We start from the raw sequence: 12,480 nt of genomic DNA, 5'->3' as shown, positions 1-12,480 counted from the left end.
AAACACATTAAATCGGTGGTGCGATTTCTGGAGTGTTGCACTGTGGGTAGCTATTCCTAGCTATCCCATAGTTCGGTTGAGATCCCAGTGCCTGATGGGGCAAAAATCATTGTCGCGGTGGTTCTGGGTAAATGTCCAGTCACTCCCTTCGTCTGGGAAAGCAACGGCAGACAAGCATTTTTTTCCCTGGATTGCCCTGGCAGATGCCATAGCATGGCAATCATGGAGCTTATTTCTCACCGATGTGTACTAGATGCCGCCACAGAGGCGATTCAGCAGCGCTACACAGAAGCATGCTTTGCTTTTGCATGACAGCAGAGATGGTTACTAGCCATATTGCACCATCCAAACCCTTCCATAAATTGGAACTGAGGATGATCATGGCTACCAGTCCTTTTGTACCATTTGGTCAATCAGCCAGGCGCAAAAGCCAAGAGTGGTTACTAGCCATATTGTACCTTCCATCGTTTTGTACCATTGGCTGGGAATGACTCCTGAGTCAATCCATCTAAAAATAGAATCTGTGCTGCCTAATATAGGCAAGTGTGCTAGAGAACCACCTGCTCTGTGTCAGAGCCAGAAATTATCTGTATGCTATTCACAGGGGTGCTCCTGTAACAACCCCACCTGTTGATTCCGTTCTTCCCAGCCTTTCTTGGCTACCGTAGCATTGTCCCCCCACTTGTGTGATGAATTAATAAAGAATGCAGGAATAAGACACACTGACTTGTTAGTGAGAAATGAGTGGAAGGCAGCCTCCAGCTGCTATGATAGTCCAGACAGGACATTAAGCAGTGTGTAGGAGAGAAGCCCAGCATCCCACTGCTAGTCCAGGGGCAACTGAATCTTTTCTTTACACATGAAGGGTGGGGCTGATGGAGCTCAGCCCCTGTTGCTATGATGAGGATGGTTACCAGCCATATTGCACCATCCATCCACCAGAAAAAATTAGGGCCAATAGGCTGATGACGAGGACGGTTACCAGTCCTTTTGTCCCATCAGCTGAAGCTGATCATGAGGATAGATTTCCATCATTTTGTACGATCAGCTTATGCTGATGATGAGGATGGATTTCCATCTTTTGTACCATCAGCCGCCCATGACGGGTGGGGGAGCAAGGATGTTGGTGTTGAGTGCTGCACTATCGCTATCTGCAGCATTCAGTAAAGATAGGGTGACATGTAAAAGAGTCAGAGGATTGTTTTACCTTTCGCTTCTGGGGTGGGTGGGGGTGGGTGAGTAGATGGCCAAGCTATGCCCTGACCCGCGGGCACTGTGTTTGACCCTAGAAGCATTTGGAGCTCAGCCAAGAATGCAAATAATTTTAGGAGGCTGCAGGAACTGTGGGATAGCTTCAGTCCTCCAGTCCATGCGCATCCATTTGATTCTTTGGCTTTCCGTTACGCTTGTCACGCTGCAGTGCGCTGAGTCCCTGCTCTGTCTGGAGATTTTTAAAAAGGATTCTAACGGAGCGCTGATAGAACGGATAGAACGGATTTGCCTGCCCTTACAGCGATCACATCCGCATGGTCCATGCGGGAGCTCTTTTTATTTTGATTTCGACTGCATCGCCACCCGCTGATCGGAGCTCCACGCTGGGCAAACAGGAAATATTCAAAAGTTCGCGGGCTTTTCCTGTTTACCTGACCACTGCATCCGAGTTCAGATTGCGTCCAGAGCGGTCACTGGTGCACTGTGCCACACTAACCCTAATCCGATATGTTAATACCAAAGAGCCATTAAAATCGATATAAGGTGCCTGCTAGTGTGGATTTAAACGCCTAGTGTAGACCAGGCCTTAGTGATGCTGAAATATTTCATGTTTTTGTGTCAATTTTGCTTAATTCTTTAAGTAAAAAAAGTCTTAACAATTCTGAAAAAAATCATTTTAACATTTTTAAAGTGAACTTTTTGCTTTTTGGTTCAAAAAGTACTTTCAAAATTTGCCTTAATTTTATTTTAAAAAATCAAAGCATTTAGAAATGATCAAAATCAAAATGAAACATTTTGTTCAACCTGAAATGAATTGTAGACTATTTGCTTTGCCAAACATTTTGGAAAATTTTGGTTTTGGTGTGACACAAAATGATTTTTTAGGGGGGTAGGAGAAGAGGTAATTGCTAGTGAACTGAAAAATCCATTAATTGTACAGTTTTTGAGGTGACAAAGCCAGTTTTGGTGCTGTAGCCTGATGCCAAATCACAGGTTGAATAGGATTGTCTTCTTTTAAAGGTGTTTGCAGGGACTTTTGAAATTTGTTCCATGGGCTCAGGATTCAGATTCTTTGTATGGAGCCAAGGAAAGTTCTTACAGTGGTACTATTTCTGAAAGACATCACACTAAGGGTATGTCTACACTACAAGAGTAGTTCGATTTAACTTAGGTCGAATTTGTGGATTCGACCTTATGAATTCGAATTTGTGTATCCACACTAAGGACACTAATTCGACTTTGTGAGTCCACACTAACGGGACAAGCATCGACATTGGAAGCGGTGCATTCTGGGCAGCTATCCCACAGTTCCCGCAGTCCCCGCTTCCCATTGGAATGCTGGGTAGAGCCCCCAATGCCTGCTGGGGGAAAAATGTGTCGAGGGTGGTTTTGGGTAACTGTCGTCATTCAACCGTCACTCCCGCCCTCTCTCCCTGAAAGCGCCGGCGGGAAATCTGTTACCGCACTTTTCTGGTCAGTGACAGCGCGGATGCCACAGCACTGCGAGCATGGAGCCCGCTGCGATCATCGCTGCACTTATGGCCGTTGTCAATTCCTCGCACCTTATCGTCCACCTCTTCCACAGTCAGCTGCTGAGAAATCGGGCGAGGAGGCTCCGGCAGCGCGGTGAGGACATGAAGTGTCAGAGTGGCACAGACCTCTCAGAAAGCACGGGATCCCACGCCGCGGAGATCATGGTGGCAATGGGTCACGTTCATGCTATGGGATGGCGATTCTGGGCCCGGGAAACAAGCACGGACTGGTGGGACCGCATAGTGCTGCAGGTCTGGGATGAATCACAGTGGCTGCGAAACTTCAGGATGCGTAAGGGCACTTTCCTTGAACTGTGTGAGTTGCTGGCCCCTGCCCTGAAGCGCCAGGACACCTGGATGCGAGCAGCCCTGAGTGTGCAGAAGCGAGTGGCCATAGCCCTCTGGAAACTTGCAACGCCAGACAGCTACCGGTCAGTAGCGAACCACTTTGGCGTGGGCAAATCTACCGTGGGGGTTGCTGTGATGCAAGTAGCCCACGCAATCGTTGACCTACTGCTCTCAAAGGTAGTGACCCTGGGAAACGTCCAGGTTGTCATAGATGGCTTCGCCGCGATGGGATTCCCAAACTGCGGTGGGGCTATAGATGGCACTCACATCCCTATCCTGGGACCGGCCCACCAGGCCAGCCAGTATATTAACCGAAAGGGCTACTTTTCAATGGTGCTGCAAGCACTGGTGGACCATAGGGGACGTTTTACCAACATCTACGTCAGGTGGCCGGGCAAGGTTCATGACGCACATGTTTTCAGGAACTCTTGTCTGTTTAGACGCCTGCAGGAAGGTAGTTTCTTCCCGGACCACAAAATAAGTGTTGGGGATGTGGAGATGCCTACAGTGATCCTTGGGGACCCAGCCTACCCGCTAATGCCCTGGCTCATGAAGCCCTATACAGGCGCCCTGGACAGTGACAAGGAGCTCTTCAACTACCGGCTGAGCAAGTGCAGAATGGTGGTGCAGTGTGCTTTCGGACGTCTCAAGGGGAGATGGAGGAGCTTACTGACTCGCTCGGATCTCAGCGAAACCAATATCCCCATTGTTATTGCAGCTTGCTGTGTGCTCCACAATCTCTGTGAGAGCAAGGGGGAGACCTTTATGGCGGGATGGGAGGTTGAGGCAAATCGCCTGGCTGCTGATTACGCTCAGCCAGACACCCGTGCGATTAGAAGAGCCCAGCGGGAAGCGCTGTGCATCCGGGAGGCTTTGAAAGCTAGGTTCCTCAGAGAGCAGGGTAACCTATGACTGTCCAGTCTCTTTACAGAGAAGCTGAACCTGCCCCTGTTTCAGTTACTATTGACTTTTTTCAGCGGTTACATACCCCGTTCACCAGGTTTCCCCCCTTCCAACAGACGTTTAAAAATAAAGTTATTGGAACATTTTTAATTAACAAAGTTTTCTTTACTAACGAATTCGCGTTAAAGGGTTCAAACAGGGATGCAGACTGTGGTGGGTACGGTGTGCAGTGATGTACAGACCGCTTCTACACTCGAGGACTGACAGGCTCCTGCTCCTACAGCGGTCTCGGGGAGGACGGTTACAGGAGGGTGTGCAGGAAGGGGTGGGTTTGCAGGAAGGGGTGAGGGGTGTGGGAAGGGTGAGTAGGTGTAGGGGGATGATGGCTCTGGCTGTGGCTCAGGGCATCGGAGAGGTTCATGGCTAGGGTGGAAGGGCATGGTAAGGGCAGCCTGCCTTGCCATTTGTGGATGCCAGGCGCTCGGACCCTGGGGCAGCATACACCTCCCAGACTGACCTGGGGCAGCAGACACCTCCCAGAGTGACGCGGGTGCCTAGTGACTGCACTCTGTGTGTGACCTGCTGTTGATCCTGCCCCCATGTCTGTACCCTGGTAATGGTGGCTGTCCTATGCAATTAACAAACCCCTATCTCCCCTTCACACAAAGTCTTCTGCAAAGAAACATGACGGAAACAGTAATGAACCGCAAACTATTTTTAATACTCAACTACACAGTTGGGGGATGAAACTGGGATTTTGGATTGGGTGAGCCAGGAAGGGAAGCAATTCTCATACTTTAGGGAATGAGAGCTGTTTGGTACATGAGCGCTCTGCTGGGGTGGAGTGACAGTTTTCACGGCCCCTAGCGCCCCTCCTTCTTGTGATTTTGGGTGAGGGGGAGACAGGACTTTGTGGCGGGGGAGGGCGGTTGCAGATACACTTCAGGGGGGCTCTCTGCTCCTGCGGTCCTGCAGAACATCCACAAGGCGCTGGAGCGTGTCCGTTTGCTCCCTCATTAGTCCAAGCAGCGTTTGAGTCGCCTGCTGGTCTTCCTGCCGCCACCTGTCCTCCCGTTCGCTGTGTGAGCGCTGCTGCTGAGAGAGGGTCTCCCTCCACTGGCTCTGCTGGGCCGCCTCGGCTCTGGAGCAGGCCATCAGTTCAGCGAACATCTCGTCCCGAGTCTTTTTCTTTCGCCGCCTAATCTGCGCCAGCCTCTGTGAGGGGGATGCTGGGGCAGTTCGGGAAAGAGCCGCAGCTGTGTGATGGGAAAAAGGAAGTGATTTCCTTGCAAAGATACATGTTTGCGAACACTGAACACAGTCTACTCAGTTTCTGTGAACAAGACCATACAGGGCACCTATCTCATGTGCTCTCAGGACAAGTTCGAATTTTCGGCATTCGCTTTCATTGCCTGGGGTCTTGCACTGGAGATCGGACAAGCGGGGCAGGACAGCAGAATCCATGTAGCAGCCAGGCCTGGTAAGCCGTAAACTTTAGGCTGCTTAACAGTTAATGGATAGCAGTGCCCTCCTGCTGCAGGCAATCTGGAAAGCATAAAGTCTGACCCTGTATGCTTTCCCTCTGCAACCTCCACCACGTGGCTGTTAAACGACGGTCATTGTTATGCAAAGGAAAAGTCAAGCATTCACAATAGTAACATTACAGTAATTCCCCTAATTAGATGCAGCAGTCGCCGAGTGAGATCACCCTGAGGCGGGTCACTAGGAGAGACAGAGAGCGCATGCTGCGTGAATCCCTGCACAGACCAGGGCCCTGTGCTGCCATGCTGGTCGAGGCAATGCTCCCACTGTACCTCAGGATGGCCTGGCGCAGAAGAGTGTGCTTCCACGGAGCACCCAATAAGGCACCTCTCCCCAGGAACCTCCTGCAGAAGCTTTTCGAGTACCTCTACGAGAGCTTCGTGGAACTGTCCCAAGAGGATTTCTGTTAGATCCCTATATGTATTGACCTTCTTTTCATATAGTTTTTATTCCTGTTTTTTAAAAAATAAATGTTTACATGTTTATAGCACTTACCGACTGATCCTTCCCCTGATTCAGAGTCCGGGTTAATGGCTGGGGAGGGTTGGTAGGGGATCTCTGTGAGGCTGATGAAGAGATCCTGGCTGTCGGGGAAAGCAGTATTGTAAGCGCTGTCGCCTGCCTCGTCCTCCACAAACCCTTCCTCATCTTCCCCATCCGCGAAGATCGCCGAGAAACTGCCCGTCGACACTATCCCATCCTCAGAGTCCACGGTCACTGGTGGGGCAGTGGTGGCAGACCCACCGAGAATGGCATGCAGTGCCTCGTAGAAGCGGCATGTCTGGGGCTGGGCTCCGGAGCGTCCGTTTGTCGCTTTGATTTTTTGGTAGCCTTGTCTCAGGTCCTTGATTTTCACGCGGCACTGCGTTGCATCCCAGCTGTATCCTCTGAGTGCCATGGCTTTGGAGACCTTCTTGTAGGTCTTTGCATTCCGTTTTTTGGAGCGCAGCTCTGAAAGCACAGACTCATCGCCCCACACAGCGATCAGATCCAAGACTTCCCGGTCAGTCCATGCTGGGGCCCTCTTTCTACTCTGAGATTGCGTGGACTCCTCTGCTGGAGAACTCTGCATCGCTGCCAGTGCTGCTGAGCTCGCCCCGATGTCCAACCAGGAATTGAGATTCAAACTGGCCAGACAGGAAAAGGAATTCAAATTTTCCCGGGGCTTTTCCTGTATGGCTGATCAGAACATCTGAGCTCGGACTGCTGTCCAGAGCGTCAACACAGTGGTGCACTGTGGGATAGCTCCCGGAGCTACTAAGGTCGATTTCCGTCCACACATAGGCTAACTCGACATAGCCATGTCGAATTTAGCGCTACTCCCCTCGTCGGGGTGGAGTACCGAATTCGAACTAAAGAGCCCTCTAGGTCAAACTAATTAGCTTCCTGGTGTGGACGGTTGCACGGTTAAATCGAATTAACGCTGCTAAATTTGACATAAACTCCTAGTGTAGACCAGGCCTAAGAAAAGGTGCTCCTACTGTTGGATCTGGCCAGACCGCACCGCAATCAGTTTGCTTAAATCTTAGAGATCTGAGGATACAGCTTTCTTGGATTCTGCCAGGTCAGATCCATCTGGACAATGCTCCAGGAACTCAATCCTCCAGGACTCCCCTAGAAAGTGTCCTGCAAGAAGGTGAAGGCACCAATGAAAATCCCTTGACCCCCTTCACTTGAGTCCCTGGGATCAGTAGTTGTGCCAGATGTAGAGTCAGACTCAGTGTTATGGGAGGAAATGGTGGGAAATTCTTCAGAAGTTGCCCCTTCTAGCTTATCTACTGTTGCCAGATCTGTTTTATTGTGAGTCTTGTGGTATTTAGTGTTTTATTTAAACCAACAGCTCCTTGAGACAAATGAGTATATGAGAATATCTGCTTTCATTTAAAAAAGTTTTTAGCCCTTATGGTTTCAGAGAAAGGTTTGTAAATGTAATGTGAGTGCACTTTAATGGTTGAAAAATAAGAAGGCAAATAAAGAGACCCAGCAGAGTTGCAGGCCCTTAATAATTTAAATTACAGTAGCACTTAAAGGCCTAATCAGGATCATGGCCCCATTATGTTCATACAGTGCCAAGGATGTACTAAAGAGAGAGTCCTTGCCATAAAGAGCTATGGCCTACAGATCTTATACTGTACAACATAAATATATGATTGTATTTAGGAATCACTTCACATTTCTGGTAAGAACTGTGTTGGACTTTGATCTCAGTCAGTTTATATCACTATTTGTCTTCACCTCACCAGAATGTCTAGAGCTTTGGAAGGAAAATTGTACACCCTATATATCCAGAGAGCTACTACTTAGACAGGACTAAGCAATTTAGAAAGTCGAAGAGATCATTTGTGGCCTTTGTAGAAAGTTAAACCATCTCAGGTCAAAAACTAAGTGGATATGACTATACAGCCAGTCATTATGAATGAGCTGAAGCTCAGGATTCACTCAGCTTAGGAGGATGGCAGCTTCAATATCATATATCCACAGTGTGCCCTTACCTGAAGTCTTTATGGCTGCTACAGGAAGTCACAAATCACTCTTTCCTAAAATGGCATCAAGGGCAGAAACAGGCTTTGAGAGGGCAGTGGTTCAAGTCATTGTTAGCTAGCAGGACTTCTCAGCTGTCCTCAGGGAATCAGTACTAACTAGTCTCCTACAGTGTGGTCCTGGGGAGGTAGTGTTAGAAGGAGAAACCACAACTCTTTGTTCTCAAACATATTCCCTCCATAGAGCAACATGGATCTTTTCTGCTTTAGATCCCAAGTACAATAGGGCTTCTGGAGGTAGAGGGGAATTGAAGGATGGTTAGAGGGGACCAGATATTTGTGTCCTCTATTTATGACTGTTGGGATCAAGGGAATAGTGTGAACTCTCAAAAGCCAGCTACTATTCTCAAATATTTTTGTAGCTCCCTGGCTAAACACACAACTCCTACAATTAGACTCCATGAAGACAATACATTCAGAAATCAATTATTGTTAACACTTCTTTCACTAAGAAGATGACAGAAAAAGGCTCTGATTCTTCAGTGCCAGGATTTTCCACTTGTCCTTTTCCCTCACACTTTTGATGCAGGGCTTGACACCATCTATTCAATCATACTTCTAATGATTGGCTACACAGTAACAGCTCTACAATTTTACTACTGGGAAACAAGGCAGACCAGAATGCAAGTTAGCTTTTTCTTTATTAAATCCAGTGAATTGCATACTTCCTAATGATTCAGGCAAGCAATAAGCATTGAGGTCCTGGCTATCTTCCGAAGCAATCAGTTGCATTTTCTTTCAATCTGTTTATGTCCTGGATCATCTCTTGATGAAAAAGCATCCATCCATGAACTAAACCATTCATGGTGATCTTCAGTCATTGAATTGTACAGATAATTTTTCATATGGGCAAGAGTAGAAAAGGAATATTTCCTAGACGCTATAGTCACAAACAGAGTAGCAAATAATCTTAGAAACATTTTAGTATTGATGAAAAATAGAGTTACGTTAAGTATTTCAGTAATGAAATTTGGTATCTTTTCCTTGCCAGTAATTCCTTCACTGATGATAATCAGAATCCTGATCATTATCAGGTAAATATGGCAATAAGTGGCTAACTTCATGTTCATTATAGTTCAATTTCCTAAATACACAGGCAGCAGGTTTATAAAACATGAAGCAATTTTATTGCAAGCTCAAAATATGTCATTTAGCTACATGAAAAAAACAGCCATAGTTGAGAGGAGCAGTGAACATCTAATATTCTGCTGGCTTTGTTGATAGTGACAATATGGGACATTAACCATTTTAGGACATCACATCTCCTCCTTTTTTTCCCTTACAGAAAGTTTGAAAAAGAAAAAACTTATGGTGACACACCACAAGTTTCCCTTTTCAAAACCAAAAAAATCCTAGTTGGAACCAACCACATTTTCAATTGAACTATAGCGCTAGCAACCTTAAAAAAATCCATCTCTCAAAACAAAAATATCTTAATTTTCTCTGTAAAGATTTGTCAGTGCCTATTAAAAATTGCTAAAGTTTTCTATTTTTTTAAAATTTAAGACAAAAGGGAAAAACTAAAGTTTCTCTATGAGAATTATTTCTTTTCAGTCACTGGTATTACTCACTGGAGATGACTTGGCTAAAGCTTCCAGATATATTTTCTTTTGAGTGTTTAATCTTTGATGAACTACTATTCTGATAGGCCTTGATCCTACAAATAGAATCCAGCCAATGAAACTACTCACAGCAATAAGCATTATTAGTAAAGGCCCAATATTGTAAATACTTAAACACATGCTTAGCTTTGAACATATGAATAATTCCACTGAAGTCAATTCCACTGAAGTCACATACTGACAATTAAGCATGTATGTAAATATTTGCTGGATGTGAGCCTAAGAGTAAGTGATTCTATACAGGAGATCAAATGAGCCATGTTTCCATTGAGGGATACTTAAAAAGATTCTCTGGATCTCTGCAAATCTCAAGAATGGATCCCTGTTCTCTGGCCTTCTGAGATTTGAACAGAAAGAATAAAGTCCACCACTCCAAACCCTGCTTGTGAAATAACAGTTAATGTTGACATCTCAGTTATTTTCCTGAGATAATTTTCAGAATTAATGCCACATTGGAGTAATAGGGGGAATTCACACTTATTACAACTGTTGTTTCAGGCTGTGTCAGGCTATAGGTACACAGAGAAGAACTAAGAATGTGGAGGACGCTCTTAAATCTGTTTGAGTGCCTTATACCAGTTTAGATAAGCTGCTCAAACTAAAGAATATCCACAGAAGGAGATCTGTATGAGGATGAGGCCTCTAGTAAAAATCCCTAACATAGAAGCACTTAAGCTAAACTTAAATCAGTATATGCAAGGGTTAACTCAGTTTCAGTTGGTAATTTACTAATGCAATGGAATGATTGATTTTTATTTCAATTTAGTTAAACCAATGCACTTTTCTAGTATAGACAAGGCATCAGATAACATTGGTTATGTTCAGTTCACATACAGAAGGTTTTCTTAATAATCATAAAGGCTAGAAACTTTCATTTAAAAATTTAGATTCTCATTACACTGACGGTAAGGAAGAGGAGGTAAAATTATGATGTACACTCTGAATGGACCTAAAGTTTACCTGAAATAGTTTAGATAAATTACTGGCTGATTGTATAAGTCCTCTGTATCTTTTATGGACAGTTATTTGTATTATTAGAGTTAAGATACTCACAGGGATCCTCATCTTAATTTGATAGGCACCTGCCAGTTGCAATATGATAAATGTGGTTAAATTTACATCTTTATTCATTCCCTCTTAAAATGGAGTCCAAGATTATTGTGTAGTAACTAATCATTCTTTCCTTAAATTTCAGGACTAATTGTACATGAAGGTGCATCAGTTTACAGAGTGTTTAAGCGCTGGAGGGCTGTTAATCTTCACTGGGATGTATTAAATTATGATAAAGCTACAGACATAGAAGAGAGCAATCGAGGAGCATCTTCACCGGGTAGGACATTGTGGTTACCACTAACTGCATTTAGAAACAGAAATTTAATTCATCCAACACAGTTAACCTCTCCAAGATTTCAGTGTGGCTATGTATTGCTGCATCTGTTCAATCGAATGAGACCTCATGAGGATTCATCAGAAGACAACAGTTCTGGAGAGGTTGTGATGAGAGTGACTTCAGTGTAAAGATAATGCTCACTGTGCTACACAAATAAGGATAATGTGCCCTTGACTTTACAGTACTCCGGAATGTAGTTGCAATGAATGGTGATACCATAGCACTTCTAAAAATATTTACAACTTTTAAAACATTTAATGCTTTTTATATGATCAGTTGAATTGCAAATACATTTTTCTGAAAAAGTTGTTGCTTGCTTTTTTATAGTCTGGTATATTACACAGTTTGGTCAATTTGTACTTGAAATTTATAAAAATATAATTTAACTCTCATTGCCTTGAATAATGAGGAAACCAATCTTTTAAGCCAAAAACATCTATCATAACATTAAGTGTATTTTTTCAATCGATATAGTTTTTCAAATGCATAAATTGAGGAAAATAATGACTGGTATCTCTGTGACTAACTCTAGGTATATTTAAGTGCATCATTTAGTATATTAGCTATGTAGAGGTTCAGTCACATTTCAGAAAGATGATATATAGGGGCTTGTAGAAGATGGACTCACTGTTCATGCACCCCCTTTGTCCCTGGGCAAAGCATATCGGGCTCTCCTCATCTAGTGCCCTCTGCCATAGCTGGTCCAGTCCTGGAGCAGTCTGTTTCTTCGTGTGATGTAACCCTCTAGCCAGATGATTTATAGTCCTCTTCTGGGGTAAGAAAGCAAGTCCAACAAACTAAAGTCCGACACCTCATACTGAGTTTGTGGTCCAAATCCAGACATACTAGTCGTTTGAACCCTGGCCTCCAGGGTCCTGGCACTGTTTTTGGAGGGCCAAAAGGGGAATCCAGGCTCTCCCTCTCCTCCACCCCCCACCGTCTGCCTCCACCTCCCCCCCGTGTCTGCCTCCCTGTAGTCATAGCTCCTGTGGTGGGTCTCAAAATGGAGCTAACTCTCTTCCTGTGGATCTTCCCAGTTCTCCTCTCTCTTAACTTCTATTAGACCAATCTCAGAGAGAAGGAACTCCCAAACTCCTGTCTTTTGGGTCTCCTTAATACGAATGGGAAAAGGTACTAACATATTTGCAATTGCACAGTGCGTTTTTTGAGGCATAAACTATATGTCTTATGAAGTGTTATTAGCATGCAAAGGGAAGCTAATAGATCAGCCTATTGAAATGCTGTGAATGAATGTGATGCTTTCATCCTGGGTGCACTCACATACTATGATGATGGGCAATTTATAAACATCTGCAGCTTGTAATTCCTCTTCTTTTTACATATGTAAAAGTCACCAAACAATTTTAATGTCATTTGTAATCATTAACTGA

General features: G+C 44.9%; 1 protein-coding gene across 1 annotated transcript in view; it reads left to right on the top strand.

Moving 5' to 3' along the window:
• MARCHF11 (membrane associated ring-CH-type finger 11) overlaps positions 1-11,397 on the top strand; it is a 41,530-nt gene extending 30,133 nt beyond the window's left edge. Inside the window, exon 5 of the mRNA XM_039522984.1 lies at positions 10,895-11,397. Within this exon, the coding sequence (XP_039378918.1) occupies positions 10,895-11,217 (323 nt within the window). The 3' untranslated portion in view covers positions 11,218-11,397. The remainder of the gene's footprint in view (positions 1-10,894) is intronic.
• The last annotated feature ends 1,083 nt before the right edge of the window (positions 11,398-12,480 follow it).

This window comes from Mauremys reevesii, linkage group 2, assembly GCF_016161935.1.
Source record: "Mauremys reevesii isolate NIE-2019 linkage group 2, ASM1616193v1, whole genome shotgun sequence".
NCBI classification, from domain to species: Eukaryota; Metazoa; Chordata; order Testudines; family Geoemydidae; genus Mauremys; species Mauremys reevesii.
Note: the sequence above shows the minus strand (reverse complement) of the source record. Positions and strands in the feature narration are given on the sequence as shown.